Source organism: Larus michahellis, chromosome 12 (genome assembly GCF_964199755.1).
Source record: "Larus michahellis chromosome 12, bLarMic1.1, whole genome shotgun sequence".
NCBI classification, from domain to species: domain Eukaryota; kingdom Metazoa; phylum Chordata; class Aves; order Charadriiformes; family Laridae; genus Larus; species Larus michahellis.
In genome coordinates this window covers 10950658-10972541 of record NC_133907.1, presented here as the reverse complement: position 1 = coordinate 10972541, position 21884 = coordinate 10950658, and the positions used below count along the sequence as shown (strand labels likewise).

The 21884-nt window shown below is 51.7% G+C and overlaps 1 protein-coding gene across 1 annotated transcript in view; it reads left to right on the top strand.

Moving 5' to 3' along the window:
- JPH2 (junctophilin 2) overlaps window positions 1-17320 on the top strand; it is a 33674-nt gene extending 16354 nt beyond the window's left edge. The window contains exons 3-6 of the mRNA XM_074605068.1: window positions 8374-8492; window positions 11786-12570; window positions 13657-13754; window positions 14799-17320. Of these exons, the coding sequence (XP_074461169.1) occupies window positions 8374-8492; window positions 11786-12570; window positions 13657-13737 (985 nt within the window). The 3' untranslated portion in view covers window positions 13738-13754; window positions 14799-17320. The remainder of the gene's footprint in view (window positions 1-8373; window positions 8493-11785; window positions 12571-13656; window positions 13755-14798) is intronic.
- The last annotated feature ends 4564 nt before the right edge of the window (window positions 17321-21884 follow it).

Below are 21884 nucleotides of genomic sequence, written 5' to 3'. Positions count from 1 at the left end.
TGCGGGCTGGAGGGGTTGGGTGCTGTGGAATGAGTGATGGTGTGATGCCGTCACCCCGTTCCTTTTCCCGGAACAGCCTCATCCCCAGCCCAGACTGGCCGCGGCTCCAGCACTAACGCATTTTTGGCCCCCCGTGCTTGTTAGGCTGAGATGCGTTTTTGACTCCAGAGGAGGGTGCGCACGGCTTTAGCTGTTTTCCACCCGCCTTGCATGAATTTTCTTAGGCACTTTCATGCCCTATTAGGGTAAGAGGGAGCGTGCACTTTCAGTAACTCCAAGGAGAAAGCATCTCTTGGGCAGCAGACTGCTTTCTCCAGGGCTTCCTGGGTCTTTGGGGTTGAAGCCAGCAGGGATGTGCCTTGCAGGGATCTCCTCGAGAGGAGCAGAGTTGGGACGGCAGGACATCAGTCGCAGCGATGGGTATGGCTCAGATAGCTGGCCAGGCAGGGAAAGTGGAATTAATGGGCTGTTCAGTCTGACCTTGAGGGAAATCCTTATCTCAACAGCTTACAGACACAGAAAGGGAAAAATGAAGTGCAACTTTAATCTGCAAAATGACTGTGGAAAATAGTAGCTTCTTGCTCAATTGATCTGCTGCCGCGTGGAGCAGGAAGGTTTTGACTCCCGTCCAAATGCTTGAAATCAGCCAGCAGGCAGCCGGGCTTTAAAATCATCTGATTCCATCAGGCTTTGCTCAGAGGTTATCGTCATTTCAGTGGAATGTGAAATAGGCTTATCTTGAAAACTAAAAAATATTTAAGTAGAACGTCCAATTGAAATATAAAGCCTGAGATACAGAAACCCTCCCTCCTTCTGGAGGAGGTGCATTTTTTTTCAGCTTACCCCGGTGCCGAGACAGAGCTCATTGGCTTTCTGAGTCCAAGGCTTTGTCGTTTTGCTCCTACGAGGCCTGCTGAGCCTTCAGCGAGTGCTGGGAGGGACCTGGTGTCCCATCGCCTGGGTGCCCTTAGCAGCCTTGGGTGCAGACACGGGGGACATGGGTGCTGCAACCGGCAGCGGGCTGGCAGCCCTCGCAGTTCCCTTCTCCCTCTCTTGTTTCTTCTGGACCTCAGATTTGTGAATGTCAACTCAAGAGACCGAGAGGGCTGGGAGAAAAAGGCTCCTGCTGCAAGCTTTGATGAATAATTGGGCTTCTGACCAAATGCAGTATTTAAAGAAATCTGCCTGCTTTCATTTTGTCTGGGGAAAAAAAAAAAACCTATCACAAAACAGATACTGCAGCTCCTCACTCTTTCAGTTTCGATTGCTGAAATCTGAAAAACATTCAAGTCAGAAGTTGATAAAATTTTTGGTTGAAAAAAAACAACAGTCTTGGAGAGAAAACACGTACTTTCTGACCCATTTTAATTCTGGTGGGGCTGGCAGTCAGTTAAAACACGCTCGGATTGTGAACTCTGTCCATTTGGCAGAGCTTGGGTCTGGAGCTCCTGGGTCAGGCTGGGCTCCCTCGAAACAAATGACTGCTGCGGCCCTGGTGTTTTCTTGGAAGCGGGAATTCATTCCCCTGGAGAGGGCAGGGAGCAGCCCCTGCCCGCTCAGTGCAGGTACAGGCAGGGAGGCAGGAACGTGCAGGGGACAAAAGGCTGGAACACCCTGATTGCGTATGTGCTGTAGAGAAATTCTGATGGACTCATCAGTGGAATAACCCGGCTGCTTTGATCTTGCAGTGGTGGCTAATTAAATAAGGCTCCCCAGAGCATTAGTTGAGCCTCTTTGGTCATGGTGTGGTGGAAGCTGGAATAAAGCGGTGGCATTTGTGCATAGTCCCAAAGCAGTGCTGCTTTCGGAGTCTCTCTCCTGCGGGCTCTGCTTGATCTGCACGCAGGGCAGCATGGAGGAGAGCAGGCCTGACAACCAGGGGAGGAGGAGGAGGGAGTCCAGGGGTCAGCTGCAAATCCCCCTTTTTTTCGCCCAAAGATACCTCTGTGGATGCTCTCATGAGCTCCTCCCAGCCTGGCTGTGCTGGCAGGATGGGCTCTGACAGGGCAAGGAGCTGCCTGTCCTCCCTGCCTGGGGCCAGTGCAGTGGCCACTGGGTCATGGTGCCGGACCAGTGGCCGGCAGCCCTTTGAGCCAGCAGGTTCTGGCTTGCACCACTCCATTTAGAGCTGGCTCCAGGCAGCTGCCGGCTGGCATCTGAGGGCTGCGGGGGAAACAGAGAGCAGCTGCGGTCTGTGCTGGCCCCACCGGCTTGTAGCAGCCCACGGACTCCCGTGCAGGCTGGCATGGCCAAGCCGTGCCGGCTAGCTGCCCACCCCATCCTGCTTGGCTCGCGGGGCAATCAGGGCAGCGGAAATTAATTGAGCAAATCTCCCGAACGCAGGGCCAGGGTGCGTAGGTTGTTGTCTTATTGAAGACAGCTGCAGATCTGTCTGCTGTAAGATTAATATCACTTTAACTGTTCTGAGGGGAAGTATCCCTTGGTGAAAGATGCAAGTGGCTCTGAGCTATTTAGAGCTGAGGATAACATTTCGGTATTTTAAAAATTCACCAAGTAATCATAAAGGCTAATGCTTGCTGAGCTCGTTAGGTGGCAAGGAGCTCTGCCAGGCCTGTGCTCCTGAAGCACTGCACAGAAAAGGATGCTTTTCTCCTGGCTGAATGGCCTGTTTGTGCCCTTTCTGTGGAAGGAAGGAGAAAAGGTCCGATTTATCCAGCTAAGTAGCCTGGGCAGGTACAGAGTGCCACCACTTCTGTGTGAGTGCTGGTACCCTGAGTGCAAAGCCTGGGGCATCTCATCGGCTGGCTGCAAGGGAAGGGAGCCTGCAGGGCAGAGCTGCTCTGCAAGGTCAGGATGGCTTCTCCTTCCACATTTCTTTTACGGTGGTATGGAGGTGTTTCCTTTAGGAAGCAGTTTGTGTTGATTTATGCTTATTTCATGATTAGAGCACACCTTGCGGGTGCAGAGTCCATAATATAAACAGCAAAGACTCAGTGAGCCCCAGGGATGTCAGAGTGGGTACGTGCACAGCCATGATGGAGCAAAAAGCGCAAAAGGAGGGTGAAAGGTACAGCTGGCTCACAGGGCAGGACCGTGGGCTGGGACACAGATGGGTTTGACTTGTGAGCTGGGAAAGCGGCATGAGAGATGAACTGACAAGGGATATTCAGTCCCATGGGCTGCCTACAGGCAAATGAGGGTGGCAGAGCTTCGCTGGTATCTGCACACTCGTGGAGGCAGAGGGAGAAGCATGAACAAGATGGATTGTGACTGAGCAGGAAGAAAGGGATGCTCCAACTATAGAGGCGACACAAGTCCAAAGACAGTGTGGTAAGTGGAGAAGCCAGAAAGCATCTGTCCTGGTCAGGTGATAGTATCATAGAATGGTTTGGGTTGGAAGCGACTTTTAAAGGATGTCTAGTCCAACACAGATGTGTGCTGGTCAGGTCTGTGTGTCCTTGCCCTTTGTGAGGTGAACGCAGAAGGGACCATATTGCCATCAGCAAAAGCACTTCTGCAGCTTTGCCTGTATCCCTTCTGAGTGCTGCAAACATTCCTGCCGAGACAAACCGTTATCTTAAGTTTCTCCAGAAGGACAAAATAATTCCTGCTGGATGCTGGAGCAGGAATTTGGCTGGGGGTGGAAAAGCCAGTTTCCAGGAAAGTAAAGTTTAGCAGAAGTCTCCCTTTGTAGAGCTGACTGATGAATTGCATTTGTTTAATGGCCTTTTTGGCAGCTCATGATAGCAAGAATGGCAAGAAAAAGGTATTCAGTTGGTCCTTGCTCAGGGTTTGCTGAATCAAAGGGAGGAGGGAGACCCTGGAGAAGGACGGATGGTGCTGAACAGGTCTGCCTTTCCCTTAATAAGCAAATGTGCAATAGCTTGGGCAGAGAGCTGAGCTCTTCCCCTATTTCTAGCTGCAAGGTCATGGCTGCACCTGCAGGCGCCCCAGCCCCGTCTGGTATTTGCAGTATTCTCTGCTAATTCCAATCTCATTTACAGTCTAATCCAATGTGGATGTGCAAAACCGCATAAACTGTCCAAAGAGACGGGAGTGCTGGCTTGTCTTTGGGTCTCACCTGTTAGCGCGGTGCTCAGCTGTGGCTCGAGTATCCACAGGGGATTTTAGTAGCAGTCGGAGGAATGATTCGGGCAGTGTTTCTGGGAGACAGCCAGGAAGGACAGGAGCGGTGCTCTGTCTTGCACCAGTACAAAAACAATTAGAGCATTAGAGCCGCGCCAGAGGAACAAATAAAACAGCAGATGCATTTAACCCTCCCTCTCCCACCCGTCCAGTGGAGTTTGAAGCAGCGCTGGCGCAGCCGCTGTGTCCCAGCTGATGCTCCCGGGAGGCAGTGGCCGCGGGGCTGGGACAGGGGCTGCAGGCATTGCCCACATACCTCCCCTTGGCTCGGTGCGGGCCTGCTGCTCCTCCTTGTAAAGAATTCACAAGAGCTATTTTTAACGGCGCTGCCCAGGGAAATGGCTGAGAGAGAAGCTGGGAAGTGCTCATCCCCGGTGGTGCTGCCTCGCTTGGGATGGGGAGCACCAGACTCGGTTTGTAAAGGCCCTGTGTTTGTGTTTCTTGCCCCTGGTCGGATGTGTTTAATGCTTACGGTTTGGTTTCCAGCACTGCCTTGAAAAGGCTTTTGAATTCTTCTTCTGGGTCCTGTAAAATCCTTGTGACTCTGTTTCAATTTCACCCCGACCTCCTCCATCTCCAGACTTTCTCCTCTGCTGGTTTTTGCACGGGCTGTTTTCTGCAGAGGCGCTAGGAGCTGACAGCACACCCAGCAGTAAATAAAAAAGTGTGGCCCTGATTCAAGTCCTACCTGAAAAGTGTCAAATTGATAAGTACATAATAAAAGGCCGGCATTTTCCTTTTTGCAGAAGCTGGTTCTGGTTTTTGAGCAGATCTTAACCTTGGAAGAAATTTCTCCTCTTTTCCGTTTCATGTCTAAGGTTCGAAGATCACCTTCCTGCCTCCCTCAAACCTGCCTGAGCATTTTCTTTTTTAACTACTGCGCCCGGCAGACCCCGGGCCGTGGCTGGGAGAGGATTTTGCGCTGCGGGTTGTGTGTGCTGGGCTCTCCCAGGGCGGATGGTGTTTGTCTCCTGCTTTGCAGCCGGGGCCAACTTTTGCTCTGTGTTGAGCTCTCAGGCACTGCCAGCTATGTGGATAAATAATAGATTCAGAAATACTCTAGGCGAGTTAGATGTTATTGTTATGGCTGAGCCCATTCCTCCAGGCTGTGCTTTGTCACGGGGTTACTAAACCCTCAGCATGGCTTTTTGGAGGGCTGCGAGCAGCGGTGCCTTCCCTCTGTGCCTCGGGGATGTGCGGCACAGCCAGGGTAGACATCCTGAAAAGACCATGCTGTGTCTCTGTAAGCCAGATGTTCATCACCTGGCTGCTGCTGTAATAAGTGATCTCGGGGACAGTGGGACCAGTGCAGGGTGTCAGCATCCCTGCCGGGGCCAGGCTGCTGGCCGGGGCAGAGCGATGCCATGGTCTCCCCGGGATGCCGGCAGAGCCAACACGTGCTGTGCCGGAGCTGCCAGATTTGAAGCTGCGGCTGCGTTGAGCTCAGTCCCCCCCTATCAGGCACTTCTGGATGACTTTGCAAGCAAGGGGACAGGAGCAGAGGTCGAGTGTCCTGAGAGTGAGGGAGCCGGGTAAAACTGCCGTGCAGCTCACATCCCCAGGACAGCAGGGGATCCTGAAGTCGTGCCGTTCAACTTGTCACAGATCCCTGTGTGGAGCTCGGGAGCTGCCCCGTGGCCTCCTTGGCCTCATGCCCCTCTCTGCCCAGGAGAGCTCGTTGCAGAGCCCTGGTAGCCTTGGGGCTGCGGTGGCTCACAGCGGTGGCTCAGCCCAGCCGGCTCAGTTCCTCAGCACCCACGGCATCCTCGCTGCAGCCTCTGCAACCCGGTTCGGGGTCTTCTTGGCATCGCCACCTCTTTGTCCCTGGGAATTGCAGTACTCAAGCCCCATGCAGCAGACAGGTAGCATCCAGCAGCTTCTCTGGAGGAAAGGAAATCTCTGTCAGGAGATGAGTGGAATTGGGAGCTGCCTTGTCACCTGACACACCTAGGCTGTTCCCTTGCATTGTCCCCACTCGCTGGGGGAGAGCTGAGCATGTGGGAGCCACCTGCACCCATTTGATAACACATCAGCATAAGTCCAGCTACGTCCCTACTAGCAGAGGGAGCAGACCCTGCATCCAGTCCACTTGCAGACTACTTTTTTGGAAGTCGCCTTCAGGAAAGCATCCACCCCCCTGCCAGGAGCTGCCTGCTGCTCCCTCAGACCAGCTGGGGGGTTGTCTGGCTGGGAAGTGGTTGGCATAGGCTCTGCCTGCCCAGCGAGCGGCTGAGAGGGAGAATTTTATCTCTGTATGGTGAATCCCATCCTCCAAGAGCAGAAGGACGAAGCCAGGGGTCGGAGCACGTCCTGCCGGGGTAAAGAGCTGGACGCTGATTTTTCAAGCTTCTTCCCGGGGCCGGCGCCGGGCAGGCTGTGTGCCCCACACCCAGCCAGCTCTGATCCCCCAGGCACGGAGAGCACAGAAACATCCCCCTTGGCCCCTGCCAGATTATAGTGGAATTAATCACGCTGATTATATGCTACCAAAAAAGGAGGTGCTTTCTCTGTTCAGAGTTGCCTCAGACCTCCTGCTTGCGAGCAGCAGCTTAAAATTGCTGTTTTCTGCCTCATCATGTCTTGTCTCTGGGTTTTTCAGGAGCTCTAATAATTTTGGATAAAAAGGCAAAGAATGACAGCAATCCCAGGCAGCTCAGCCTGCAGAGAAAGCAGGGAGATAACGTGTGAGCATGGGCAGGGAGGTGAACCGTGGCTCCGGTGGAGCGGGATGTCATCCCAGGGAGAGATGGGCTGAGCCATAGCAGCTCCGCACCCTCTTCTCTATCGCAGGGACCTGAACAGTGTTTTCAGCTCCCCCAACAGTCACACTATTGCCTGTATCAGTTGGGATTGATGCCCTGTGTTTAGTTCTTTCCCTGCAGCTACTCAAAATGGTTTGTGTGTATATGCATGTACATATATGTATATATCTTCTACCTTCTAAGGGTCTCAGAACAGCATTTCTATCACCTTTTAATTTCAGGCTAAAGCTAGTTTTGTCTGTGTACCGCATCTCTGTTTAATGGGAAATAATTAATCCTGATTTCATGACTGACAGTCCAAAATTTCCTCTGGAGTTTTTTCACTGCAGGGATGAGAACTGCATCTTTCCTCATTTTTTGCCCTAAAACATGACCCAGATACCAACCTGAGTCTGAAAAGGGCTCATCAGACACCACAAGACCACATTAAAGGTTGCAATTCGTAGTGAATTGGTGTTTGAGGGCTGCTAACTGCTTATCTAACTGTCCACACAAAAGTATGTGGTTTTGAATGTGCAGCCAGTGTGTGCTCCGTTACATGCAGCAAGGGAGATATGGGGAGCCTTGGAAAACATGATAGTGAGAGCATGGGGAAAGCAGCTCTCCGTAAGCCCCGGGGTGGAACAAAGCAGCTGAATATACGGTGCTTTGCCCTCCCTTATTTTTAAGGTGCGATTTTGCTGCTTGAAGTCAGCTCCTTCCCGGACCGCGGGCAGCTGGGCTGTAAAGCCAGTCCTGCTTTTAGTGTAAAGATCACAGGGCACCGAGCGCGAGGCATGTGAGGAATACGACAGCCGGCCAGCGAAATAACTCTGATCGCCCTATAGCCCTGAGGAGCAAGGTGGAGATGTGCTGGGAAAGAGTGGAGAGGACTCAGGGAGCCAAGCTGAGAGGGAGGCAATAGCTCTGCCTTTCCTACACCCCGGGCTGCAGTGAGTAAAGGAGCCTCTTGGAAAAGCTGTGGTGTTTGCTGGAGAGCTGCAGGAGAGACATTTGGGGTAAAACGTAACGTGTCCGGTGGGCTGGGCAGGGGCACGCTGCCTCTGGTGAGGTGCAGCAAGCTCAGGGCTGGTGACAGCGTAGCGGCGTTCAGCCATCACATTATTGTCCCCCTATGCCCCAAAGACACCTGCAGCGATGCTTTAGGAATTCCTCTGAGCTAAGTTTTCTGTGTTCCCAGCACAACAGCAAGGCTGTTTTGCAGCACCTGCTGCCTCGCTGCAACAAGTGAACGTGCTCATGTTTGCAAATACATGCACCCTGCTCCCTTGCCTGGCTACGTGCAACTTTCGCACCTTAGCCTTAAGCATCTGTGCCCTTTACTTGTTGAAAATCTGGTCTTTTCTCCTCGAGTGTGGGGTTTTTGAGTCGAGTGGGCAGTCTCTGAGTGCTGTGTTAAGCCAGATGGATTGATTCGGTCTTGTTGCAGGACAGGGTCTGCTGCTTGAGCCGGACTGATCTCAGCTGGGATGGTGCTCACTGTCATCCCCTCTTCTCTCCGCAGGACAGCTCATGCCAAAGCCAAGGCTGAAGGGTCTGAGCAGGCAGCTCAGGCAGCTAACAACGAATCGGGTATAGCCAGGATGATGGCCAGGGAGCTCTCCCCGGATTTCTACCAGCCAGGTAAGACCAGAGACATCTTGTAAGAGGGATTTTCCAGTTTCCTTGGGGAATCCGTTCAAATGCTTCACCCGCCTTAGAACTCCACAAGTTGCCCTCCTGTCTATCCTAAATCTTCTTTTGTGCAAGTTCAGCCAGCCCCTTGCCCTGGATGATTTGCTGTCTTCCTTACACTGCCATTTTACCTGCTGGAATATGTTACCATAGCCTGGAGGAAAAATCCAAAATCCCTCAACTTCCCCTTATGTTTCTCCACCCTCTGAAGGCCTGTCAGCGCCAGGCAGGGCAGGCAGCGAGCTCGGGTCTATTTGCAGTGCTCCTGTAGATATATTCCTCGTGGCTTTTTCTTGGAACAGCTTTGCACATTGACTCGGAGCACATACCCTGTGGGGCCCCACACCGCACCAGGATATGATCAGTCTCAGGTAATTAGGGGCTGGAATATCCTACAAGAAAGTTGCTAATGCAAAATACTACTTCCCTGATTCCCTATTTATTTATTAGCATCACTGATGATTATTTGGCTGTGAAAACACTTGAGAGGTTCCTTCTATGAGACCGAGCACCGAGGATTAGTAGCTAGGAAGTGTAATATTAGAAGCAGCATTGTGAATGCCATTACCTTTCCCTAGACCGAGCTAGCTAGAGATATGTTCTTCCTGGAAATCTCTCCTTTCCAGAGAGGGAAGGTAATAACAGAGCAGAAAATGAGGATCCAAGTGCCTACATTTTTATCCTGTTTTTCTTATTATCCGGCTTTGTTACCTGGAACAAGTGCCCCGTGGCTGCTGAGGCAGGATCACAAGGGACCATCATAGCAGCGAGAAAAGGGAACGGCTCACACCCGATGCTTGGCTGGGGAGAGTCACGCTGACAGATTTGCTTAAATTCCCTGTACTCCCACCTTGCCCTGCACCTACTAGCTGGGGAGACGCTGTGCTGGAGGGCTACTCGTTCCTCCCCACTGCCCGGCGAGGCCCATCGAAGCTGGCTTTGAGCAGGGAAACACTACAGGGCCTGGGCATGGGCGTGAGCCAGCGTGTGGCACTTCACTTAACAATAGCTAAACGTCGCTTGATCCTGACATAAGCCCCCCCAGCTGCCACTCACTGCTCCACATTCACCCTTTGCACACTGGGGTATTTATAGCTCAGAGGCAAAGGAAACCAGAATTCCTGATGGGAGGTTTTTGACATAGAATCAAAGAATAGTGACATCTAGGTACATTATTTTTTCCACCCATGGCAATTGAACAAAACAATTGAAACAGTCTCTGCAAAATGCCAGAAGCAGCCTGGCCTCCGCTCCTGACTCCTCCGGTGCTGAATCCTCTCACCACTTTTATGTAGGGCTTCACTTGGGTCCTGGCCTCTTTCAATGCCCTTGTAAGCTGCCGACGCTTGTTTTTCTTTTATGATTCTTTTAAATCTCTGAATTCCCTAAGTGCACAACAAGGGGAAATATCTCTTCTTGCACGGGTGCACCGTTCAGGAACAAACAGACGAAAGTCTACCCTTGGATTTTGCTAGGAAGCGGAGCTGCTGGTTTTGGCACAGGGCAATCCTGCTCAGCAAGCCTCACCTCTCTAACAAGTATTTAGCTCTGGGTTTCATTTAGGATATCAACCTTAATAGCTTAGAGGAGAGCGATGTAAGCCAAAGCCCTTGGTGAAATGTCATGCGGGGAGGTGATGGTGGGGTGGGGAAGTGAGGAGAATCAGAGCTGTGCCGTGCCCTCCAGGCAGTTGGGGGGTTTTTTGGTGTGAATTATTCAGGAGGAGAAGAAAGCAGCAGGAGAGAGCAAGGAGCCTGGAGCTACAGGCAGCCTATTTTGAGGAGTCTGAACAACTGTTGAAATGGCTTCCAAATAATCCACTTGCAGCCAGAAATAAATGGCCCTGAATGGGTCGCCTGCTGATTGACAGGAGTGTGCAGGCAGGGCAGAGCGGCTAAAATCAGTGCCCTCTTTCTCCCCACTCTCCCCTCCAAGCAGAGGCATTGCCTGCATGGGCTGGAGGTAGCAGCGTGCAAATCACACCGCTGATTTATTAGAGGGAAAGGAGCACCAGTCCCAATTTCCTGACCAGGCTCAAGTCTGCATCAGTCCTTGGGGTGGAGGAGACGAGGGGTGGAACCATGAGGCAGCCAGGGCTCCAGGGTCTGTGCCATTCAGGACCACATAGCAAGCCTTGTACATCTGCACCCCTCAGCATCACTTGGGGTCAGCAGAATGAGGCCAAAGTCACTTTCAAAAGCAGGTGCTTTGCTTTCAAACAAGCTGGTTTGAGACCTTGCGGTGCCCATGTTCTTGTTCTCACTTGCTATGAGCATTGCGATGATGTCCAGGGACTCCTGTCCCAGCGTGGGTCCCAGTGTGCAGAGCACTGTGCAGGGTTGTTATTCCAAAATATGTTCCCAGTTGTTCAGTGGTGGATTTTGCTCAGACAGCTGCCCAGCACGATGGGTGTCTTTGATGTCAGGCTCTGGCTGACTTCCCCAGGTGCTAGCTGGGCTGCAATTTGCTTTGCAGACACGGCCTAGGGTTAACAAGAAGTGAAGATTTAATGGTCGGTGAATAATTGAAGCGAGGGCGACGTTGCTAAGAGCTGAGAAGTCAGTGTGGGCAATGAGACCAGAACAAAAGCCAAAGCCCCGAGTCACCTTGTGTGATGGTGCCAGGTGATTTTTCTGGTGTTGCAGGGCTCGGTGCAGAGAGGAGGGCTGAGAAACCAAAAGCCCTGCTCCATGCATGAGAAACGTGCTTTTCCCATCGTGAGGGATGACAGGTAGATCATTTGGGGATACCTGCCTTTCCCGAGGAGACTGGGCATCCCCCATGTCACTTGTGAAGTTGCCACACTATTAGACACCAAAGAAGCCACACGGAAGGGTTTCCCAGCCACTAAAAAACCCAAAAAATTAGATGGGAGCTGGATCCTCTTTAGCCCCAGGATAACCCACCTGTGTGACTGCAAAAAGCCAGGCTGCAGATTTTCACTGTTTCTTTACCCTCATCTGGAGCTCCCCGCCTGCTCCTTCAGCTCTTCCAGCTGGACAGCACGTGTTGGGACGCAGAGCCTCCAGCTGCTCCTGGAGGAAGTCCCTCCTGGAAGCAGGCTGTGGTTTGGGAGCACCTCCTCTCCCGTCCTCCAGCCTGGACCCTCTCACAGTCATCCCCAAACCCTCGGGGCTGGGGGCACAGCTGTCACGGGTACGTGACGGTGGCACGGAGCTGGAGTGGGCTGCCGTCCCTCCGTCCCCCGGAGCAGCTCCTCACACCAAGCCCTCTCTCCACAGGCCCCGAGTACCAGAAGCGGAAGCTGCTGCATGAGATCATGGAGAACGCGGAGCACGCCGTCAACATGGAGGAGGAGGCGCCGCGGCCCGAGGGCGCCCCACCACCCCCCACACCTCCCGAGAGCCCCCAGCTCCACGAGCAGGACGAGGCCCGACGACGGCCCAGCCCGGCCCCCAGCCCCGCCGCCACCCCTCCCGAGGCCAAGCGGGCCAAGGCGGCCCCTCGCCAGGATGGTGCCCTCCGTCCCGGCAGCTGGGCTGAGGCAGGCGGCCAGCCGGGCGGCGGGAGCCCCGTGCCCCCTGAGGGTGAGGGCCGGCCGGCCTCGCGGGGCCGGGGGCGTCCCGCCGAGCAGATGGAGATCGGGCCGCTGCAGAGGATGGCGCGCGAGCCCGACGTCGAGCTCATCAAGGGCTACCACAGCTATGCTGTCCGGACCTCACCCATCTCCCCGGCTGAGGACTATGAGGAGGAGCCGCTCCCTGAGCCCAAGCCGCCCTCCCCGGAGCCCCAGGGGGACCCCCAGCGCCGGGGGGGCACCTCTGTCCCGCCACAGGAGCAGGAGGAGAAGCCGGCAGCCAGGGTGGAGGCCAAGCCGGAGCCGCCCCGGCCCAAGGAGCTGAAGCAGCGCCCCAGCCCCGAGCGCAGGGCCGCCGGCCGGGCCGAGCCCGCTGCCAACAGGAAGACTGAGGCCAGGGCACCGGGACGGACGGAGGCCAAGGCGGGGGCCAAGCGGGGCCCGGCCACAACAGCGGTGGCAGCGCAGGAGGCAGAGGAGTGTGAAGAGGTGATGTGGGGCAGCCCGGGAGGCACCCCTGGGAGACATCTTTGCTTTATTTTTTTTTGTTGTTGTTGTTTATTTTTCCCCCCGGACATCAGAAATGGCCTGGAGGGATGCAAAGCCCATGGCCTCCAGGCTGCAGTGGGCCCGGAGAGGCTCTTTTCGGGATCCCAAGGCCTGCTGAAGAGGAGAGAGTCTTGGTTTCCCCTCTCCTGCTGCCTTTCCAGCCCTTCCCAGGCCGCCTAGGCTGGCATTCCTAACCCTGTTATTTTAACTTCCTCTCTGCATCAGGCCAGATACGCTTTCAGACATCTCCCAGTTTCAAAATATGAGGAAAACAGGTGTTTTGTCATACATCTTTTACACTCTTCTCCCCTTCCTTTCCCACCCCTTCACCAGCCAACATGGATCTGGAAAGCGGGGGGAAAATGTAGGACAGGGAAGAAAAAGCTGAGTGGAGTTTCTTTTTCACCTGTTACTTTTACTTTTTTGCAGTAGAGGCACCTCATGAGCTGAACTGTGGTATCGAATCACCAGCTGATTTCCCAGGTTGAAAGTACAGAAACTCAATTTTGCTGTTAGCAAATACAGCTGTAAAACCAGACGTTTCATTAGCCCACTGCTTCTCATCTTGCAGCCCTTTGGATGTGAACAGTTCCAACGTGACTTTAGAAAAGCACAGCTTGGAAGTATTTTGGTCTGAAATTAGAGCACTCTCATACGGATGCGTTTGTTCATCTTAAAAATGGCAACTTGACAAATGTGGGTGATGTGGGTGGAGAAAGGAGTTGGGAGGAGCAGCTTAACATGGGCTTGGCAGTTTATGTGCCTGTGGTGAGGGTCTCCTTTAGCCTGCTTTAGCCTCAGAAGAAGCCTGCTTTAGCCTCCTCAGCAGGAGTTTGCAGGGGAGAAATAGGAATTGGGATTGATAGATATTCAACTTGTTTGAAATTCCAGATGGTTGTTAAGTACCAGATTTATGCGTGTCAGGAAGGGATGATTCTGGTATTTTTGAATAGCAGAATCAAGCTGTGTCTGTCTCCTTGCCTGGAGCTGTGGTGTATAATACTCTGTTTTGGGTTTTTCCTTTAGGGACCTAACACAATCGTGATCTGCATGGTCATCTTACTGAACATTGGTCTGGCCATCCTATTTGTACATTTTTTGACATGATGTGCCCCTCGGACAAGGTAAGACAAGCAATGAGATTTTATCCTCAGTTTGTATACATCAGTGTGGATGTTTTAGGGTTGACTAGCTGTAACCCCAACGCAAATCATTCACTGATTGGTGCCCTGGTGATAAAAATGCATGGGCATTTATTCAGTAGCTACAATTACTTTGCGTTAAGTGTTGATATTTTTGCTTACCCTTTGTCTATTCTAAATTTTTGGAGTAATTTCAGTAAATAGTTACTGAGTGTATTCATAAAATGATTTCCTTAAAGTTGGAAAAAATGAACTGTGTTGATCAGATACAGTCCCACAATATAATTTTGCCTTCTCACTTGGATGGACATGATTCATGGAGTGAGACTTCCAGTACAAGAATGTGTGTTGTTGAATTTGAAATTTGTTTTTTGCAAGAAACACTTTCAATTTGCTGTTCCATGGCTGCTGCTGCCAGACGAATTGTGCATTGCAATAGTTCTTGTCACTCAGCCCAGCAAGAGGCCGGAACACAATGAGAATGTGAAACTGTGAAATTTGCAGCTCTAATTGCACCAGTGCTAGTCCTGCTGCTGTTACGTAGTTGTGTTACTTAAGGTAAATAGGAGCTGAGATATGTATCTGACTAAGGTTAAACTGGAGCTCGCTCAGGTCTTCCACTTGAATTGGGATGAGGGTTTGCATTTGGATTTAGGGGCAATAAAATCTTGTGAGGTTTCTTGTGCCTGTGGAATTCGTACCCACAGGAATGTGTCATGGGTTTGCACAAGTTTTTTGTCGCCTTGGGCTCAAATATTGCAAAAAAACCTCATCAACGCTGAACCTGACCCTTGGGCCTCACGTGAACATAATGTGAGAGGCACCTCCCAAGCCCCCATGAGGGTATCAGGATGCCTTCCTGGGGCCTCCTGGGGGATAAAACTGCTCCGCTGGGCACTGCTTTCTGTTGTGTTCTCAGTCCCCACTCAGCCTGCGCAGGTGAAAGCCTTGCAGACAGCCGTGATTACATGTTGGTCGTGTGTTTTGCTCCCCCTTGACTCTCCCATTCATCTGTGTCTGGGACAGGCGTTGCTGCTGATGGAGACCATGGACCCTGGCAGGGATTAAATCTCAGCCACCTGGAAACACCTAAGAGGAGGACTTGAGATCCCAAGGTTGCACTGCAAACATCAACCTGAAACAAAAGTGCCTGAAGATCGGTTCAGTCTCCCTGCTCCCAAGCTGTGGCTGGCCTCTGCAATCTACCAAGGAAAAGCCAGGGTTTCTGCAATTCAGCCTCCTTCTCTTCTTTGTATAAAATAGCAGTTGCCTTAAATTATTCTCACCAAAGCCATCAACTGTCCTGTCATGCCAGGGATGAGGGATTTGTCTGTAGCTGTAGGAAAATGAGTGAGAAGGTCTCATCCGTGCACACTGGTGTGTTTTCTAACTCCCTTGGTTGACTCATTGTCAGAGACTTCCCAAAGAATATCATCCACAGTATGGAGATGAAGCAATACACAGCAACCAAAATGACTCACGAGAGCCGTGCCATGGCTAGGGGTGGACAGCATCACCCTCCATGCTTGGAAGTCATCCAAAAGGATGAACAAAAAGTCTTTCCCCGTCGCCTGGAGTCGTTTTCCGTGTATGGAGGACTGAGAGGGGGAGCAAGTTGAAATTGTGCTTGTTGAAGTGTAACCAAGAGTCCTGCCCATGCCTGCTGATGCGCCAGGGACGGGGACCGCGGGGTGGGGTGTGAGGGGCTGCCTGATCCGAGGCTGTTTGTGCATGCGGGGGGTGCTGCGGGGGGAGATGGTGCCCATTTCGGGACCACATGCCATCCGAGCGCTTTCCTGCCACCAGCAATGCTCTGCTCAGAAGTGTCTTGCAGTGGGAGACTTCCTGCTGTAACGGGAAAGGGAACAGGTGTGCCGAATTTGTCCCCTTACCCCTTTTTCTTCTGTGAAAATGGTGCAAGTTACAACAAAAAGGAGGTACTTACTGAAAAATACCTCCGTACGCCCGCGGGTTCCTCCCCTTGGTGTGCTGGGCTGAAGGGGGGCTCCTGTGCTCTTCCATTGCAACAGAGCGAACAGGCTTTCCAGCCAGAGGATGCAGGGTGGCTGTTGTGGGAGTAGATATGTTATTCCCAAAAGGAAAGAGGTGCAAATACACTGAGTGACTCCAGTGTATTTGGGTGTTAGGCTCAAAAATACGCAGCAGCCAGACTTTAAGCAGTGGTGGAGTACAGAGGGGCAATTCTAGCTGCTGTTCGTGTGTGTGAGGCTTAGAGACCTGAGCGGTTTGCACCGATTCTTCCCAAAGCTGTGACAGAGAGTGACCTTTGGAAGATGTTTCCACCGTGTTCTGCTCTGATCCTTAGCAGTGCGAGCTTAGAAAGTCGGCACAGATGAAGTTACAGTTTAGTGTGAGGCTGAGTGCTTGGACGTGTTTCTTCCTTCTTTTAAGGGCAATATGTATTTTCTATCCCTTTTTAAGATAATCGGAAATGTTATTTGTAGTTGGTTGTGCACCTCTGTGTATCCTGAAGTCCCACAGCACAGGACTGGGTGGGAAAACCTGAGGGACTGGAAAGAATGGGGAAATGATTGTTAAGGAAAAACAGATGCCCAGTCTGCTTCAAAGGTCAGTCTGAAAGGATTTCAGAGACAGGTTAGCAGACAGGCAGGAGTTTACACTGACTGGAGACACAGGGCAAAACCTGCCTAATTTAACTGCTCTAATTATGGCATAGGAAAGTGAGAATAATTCAGTACTTTTCTTTGTGAACCAAGTTTATTTTTTAACCTTATTCAGCTCAGGAATGTTGCCACAGTAGCAAATACATGGTGTTAACTGTGGGAGAAGTGAATGTGATCTGTTCCTAAAAGCCATGTGGCTGTACCAGTCCTGAGAAAGCTGTGCAGCATCATCTACACTTCCACAGAGCATAGTTTAGTAGCAATTTGCTTCTTTTCTTTTTTCTTTTTTGAAGTATAAATGTATTGCAAACCCCAGGCTCTGCTGCCTTTGACGTTTTATCTCCGTTTGCTGACACTCACTTGCCAGCTCTGCAGTCTCAATATGCCAACCGCTTTTATTAACCACCGAGACAATTTCCGTTGAGAGACCTGAGGGGCTTTTATTTATCACTAAGCACAAAAATGGATCTTTTTCAACAGTGCTAAGGTAATTCCCCCGCCCCATTTTTTTATGCATGTGATGTGCACTCAGTAATGTGCTTTCCTCCTAGTAACCTTCTGAGAAAAGTAGGTAGATTTGCTTTTATGTGACGTATAAATATATCCGTATTGCACTGAGATATGGATATATATACATATATATAGCCCCTTAGGAATTTTGTTTTCTTAGATGCAAAAATAACAGATTTACCTCAAACTGCATGCTTTCAAAACTGACTAGGATATTGTGTTATACTTTTCAGGTCTTACAAAGATGCAGATACATTTCACTCTTCACACAAAAATACCTTCATCACAGATTTTGCAAGCTGTTTACTACAATCTGTGTACTACTGTCCAGAGTTTTCTGTCGGTTGTTCTGCTGGATTACGTGCAATAATAAACAGTTATCTGCTCACTGTATCCATGTGGATCTTTGCAGGGGAATCTCCAGGTTTCTTTCCAGGTTGACACATTCACTCCTGTCTAAAAGGAGATTTCATTGACGTGTGGTACAGAATTTCATAGGTGGCATCTGGTTGGTTTTTAGCTTTTTCCCAATATCTATTTCAAAATCTTGTACTTTTTGTTGTTTGGGGGGTACTTTGCAAAGAGAATTGTTTTCACTTACTGCATTTTAAAAGTTTGGTGCCAGATGTTTGAGCACACCTCCAGCTCTCTGAGAAAGCTCCGGGTGCTACCATCACGCCGGCCTCCTCCAGAGGTTGCACGGGGCCAGGAGGAAAGGCAGCTCGCTGGCCCGAAGCCTGCTGGGGTGATGCAGATGGCCGCTGACAGGTCCCTTCGCTGCCTCCGGACCCCAGGACTGCTGCCAAGTTTCTTCCAAGCTGTGCATTGCTACCCGCTCCTCTGGCACCACAGTCCTCCTGGGTTTGGAGAGGACTGATTCTCCTTCACCTGTGGCCCATCCTCTCGCTCAGCCCCTTGAAATGGCCAGAGTGAGAGGAAAGCCAGGCACGGGGCACAGGGAAATGGCAGTCGGAGGAAGAGCGATTTACAGGGGAGGAAAGGAGAGCAGAGCCCAGCGCCAGCCAGGGGCAGCGGGGCCTGGGGGCCTGAGGAATGCAGAGTAGCCAAAACCTTCAATCCCTTTTCTATTTCTGGAGTGTCTCACATGAGCAAAGCCGGGCTGTGCAGAGGGGCTGGCGGGACGCGGGCTCAGCCTCTGCGGGCAGCAGGGGCTCCCCCCGGCTTCTGCAGGACACAAGGGGTCTTGTGGGGGAAGATTTCATATTCTGGTAGAGACTTAAGGAGCTGAGTACAGTGAAATGATGGTTTTACTCTCCTCTGGGCTTATTTTGCTTCTGGTATGGGAGGAACCGGCAGCGTCTCATTCATGCAGTCTCTGGGAGGAGGCTGGGGGCAGCTGTGTAACTGGAGCCCTTTGCACCTCATAAATCTTAGGCTGATGAATGGAGCAGATCTTTGGCCCATGTGTGGCAGAGGCAGCAGGGAGGGAGGTGGGTCTGCTGCTAAAAGCAATGACGTATTGCCTCAAAAATACTAATAAGGGCAAAATGAAAAGCCTGCCCCTTCCCCAGGGTAGGGCGAACAGTGCTGGGTCTCTGCCTCGGGAGCTGCTCGTCTCAGGGGTAACACCCCGGACACTGCTCCCGGCAGAGCGTCCCCGGGTGCGGGCAGGGAGGTGTCCGATATGTGAGAAGCGGGATAAAGGCACTGGCCTGATCCTGTGACCGAAGGGCAGCAGCCTTAACCTCCACGGGTGGGAGGGAAGGTGCAATCTGAGCCCCGGTGTCCTTCGAGCGTGACCTGCCCAGGCATCCTGGGGACGACCACGCTGCCCTCCACCGTCCTTGTGGGATGTTGAGGCTTGTGGGAGCAACCCCCTCTCTTGGCCTTCATCTTTGCATGAGAGGAAGGGCCAGAGCTGGGGACGAGGTGGCCCCAGCAGCCCATAGGTGTTGGGAAGTGCAGAGGGGGGTTACTGTGCTCCTTTCTGGCCCAGGAGCTGGGAACAGGGCTGCCTCCATGCCACCGCCTTCGCTCCAGGACCCTTCCTGGAGAAAGCCAAAGTGAGTCCTGGGAGCATTAATGCAACAGGGAATAGCCACCGCTAGCAACTCCAGCAAAATGTTTTCTCACGCCTGGCCATGGCTTAGCCCCCAGCCCCAGTTTCAAAAGCTCTGGCTTTCCCCTCCTGCTTGGCCAAGCCAAGGGTGCACCATGCCCGGCTCGGGACCAGCAGCAAGAGGCCCCGCAGTGGCCACCCGCTCCTGTCCTCTTCTGCCAGAAAGGCTGGCACTGCACAACTGGGAAAAGTTGCTTTTATTTTAATTCCTCTTAGCAGCCACCCACGCTGTGCCCATGGGGACAGGCAGGATCAGCTACCACAGGAGGACAACAGGCCCTCGCTGACCATCTCAGAACTAGCACCGGGACCACCCCAGGACCTTCTCCGTGAAAGGGGAAAGTTTTTAAAGGCTTCTCGGCTTGTGCCTTCAAGCATTCCCTTTCAGAGGAGCAGCGAGCGGCCACTGGTGCACTCACAGCATCCCCTGTCTCTATAGAAACAGCACGCTCAGAGCACAATGCACAAGGTGGGTACTAAAGAAAATTCAGCAATTATAAAACACAGATTATCCTTAATACTTCTGCCCATCACCCATGCCAGAGGGGACCCGTGGCGTTGCAGTCACGTTCCCTCCCTCAGGCAATCGGGGCACTGGGCAGTGCCATCAGTGCCCTCCCATCAGGGTCTGCCTTTAAATCCCAGCAGGACAGAAATGGGCAGGGCTGGTTAACTGCTAAACTGGGGGTATTTTAGGAAATTAGAATCAGTCCTTTGGGACTGGCGAGCTCCGATCTGCTGTGCATCACAGCGCGCTCCCCAGAATGGGTGCCTTGGTTTGAAGAGCGCTGAGGAGCAACTTCTGAGCAAGCAAAGAGGAGGCAGGTCCTGGGGCAGCACTGGCCAAAGAGCCCTTCAGGGCCCTTAGGAAGCATGGATTGCAAAATAAATAAATAACTGCTGCGTGATTACATTACTGTTGCTGTAGGGCTATCCCGAAGGCTTTATTACCAGCTCCTTAATCGGGGTCCGCTTGAACTAATTCATTCAAAGAAGCAGCCAGGGGCCAGACCAGATTGAAGAGCGGCTGTACTGAATTCATTCCCTAACGGGTGGTCCACCTTCTCTTGTGTCTCTGAAAAATTTAAGCAGTTGTTCAGCATCTTCTTCAGTGACCCGAGTATTACTGATTTAAAGGTACCACTACTTTAATTTTAAAAACGTGCTCTTTGCAGGCTTGTACCACCGAGCAGAAGCCAAGCTCAAATACCTTGCTCTGGTTGCAGAGAGGTGCTGGGTGCCCTTGTGATTTTTTTTCCCTTTTTTAGGGAACTGATGGTGTTTTGTGGGTCCCTTCCAACCCAACACATTCTATGATTCTATGGCCCTGGGGCCGGCTGACTCCCAGGGCACTGGCTGGGATCACAAGGGAGAGGCTCTCCCAAAGATCCATCAGCATGGTCACGCTCTCCTCCAGCACAGGCTGGCATGGATGCCCAATTTTTCCCCTGAAAGAACTTTTTCTACCACCCAAATCTAGACATGAGGTAAGAAGACAACCTGACTGGGGCTTAAACTGAAGATTTTGGTAAGTTATTTAAATTTCTGTGTTTCGCAGGAGTAAATAGCCCTTGCTGAGGACCCATCTGTACACTCTATAGAGGTGATTACTCCATGGCCTCTGTCACCAATACTGCATTGGGACCAGCCGGATTCAGGTAAGCATGATGGATGTGGTGTTTCCTACACTGGAGGTCTCTGATGAGTGCTGCGAGCTTCAGCCAACCCGTAGCCCTCCCAGCCCATAAACATCACTCATCCCTCTCCCACCAGCCCTTCCCCAAGCAGCTGCCTCCTCCGTCCCCCTCCCTGCACTGCTCACAAATTCATCCCGCTCCCCAGGGCTCTGCGGCAGTGCCAGGTCTCCCCTCTCCTGCCAGTGGACTTGTTTGCTGTGTAATCGAAGAAAGCAGATGGCATTTTACCAGGTCAACAAGCACTGGGAGGGCTTTAATTAAGAAACTAACAGGTTAGATCAAATTGAGGAGTGTCTTCAATGTGGTGAGTTATTTAGGAGTAGTAGATTCTCTATTTGGTGGCGTATTTATAAACTTGCAGCCTACGCTCAAGCTGTTGAGAGTAAATAAGTGCTAAGAGTAAAATGCAGCTTCAGATTTCATGAGCAGGGTGGGGTGTTGCAGGGTACAAGGTAATCCAGGCACAAGCTTGAAGGGGGCTCTTTGATTGCTTTTAAGGAATTAAGGTTTTTATTCAGACCCTGGATATCCAGAGGAAGTTACAGGAAGTTACAGTGGTGAGTTATTTCTTTTAATTCCTTTCTGCTGGTGATTTTATTTCCCAACGGCATGCAGCTGCCTGTCCTCTCAACCAGCATCTCCTTAGCAAGCTGAGTGCTGACCTTCCGCCTCCACTTCCACCTAAAACTCTCTCAAATCCTCCTAATGGGTCAAAGTATTGTGGGAGGAAGGAGCAGGAACTCGTTCCTCATCTGCAGAGTTTAATGCTCTGGTGCATTTGCTGGAGATCTCGTGGTGCCGGGGGAATTTATCTGCCAATTATTTCTCAAAAAATAACAAAAGATCACGCAGTGCATGGCAGATAAGGGCAGAAAAGGGAGAAGAGAACTGGAGTTTAATTGACTTCCGAGTATGTTGAACAAAAATTTCAGAACTATCAATTAGCTGTTGGCCTGGGGCTGAAATTTAATTAAGAGAATAGTGCTTTTAGGATGTCTCCAGGGGAAAAAAGGCATAAAGGGGAACAGCGGACACTGGAAATGTGATGCCGAGGTGGAAAGATCCTGCTGCAGATGCTTCAGAGTTGAGCTGCTACTTGGGTTTGCAGAGATCAAGGCTGTCTGTCAAACTGCACATCCCATGCCTGAGGAATGCCTTAGGTCAGGATGCGGGTGGGTTT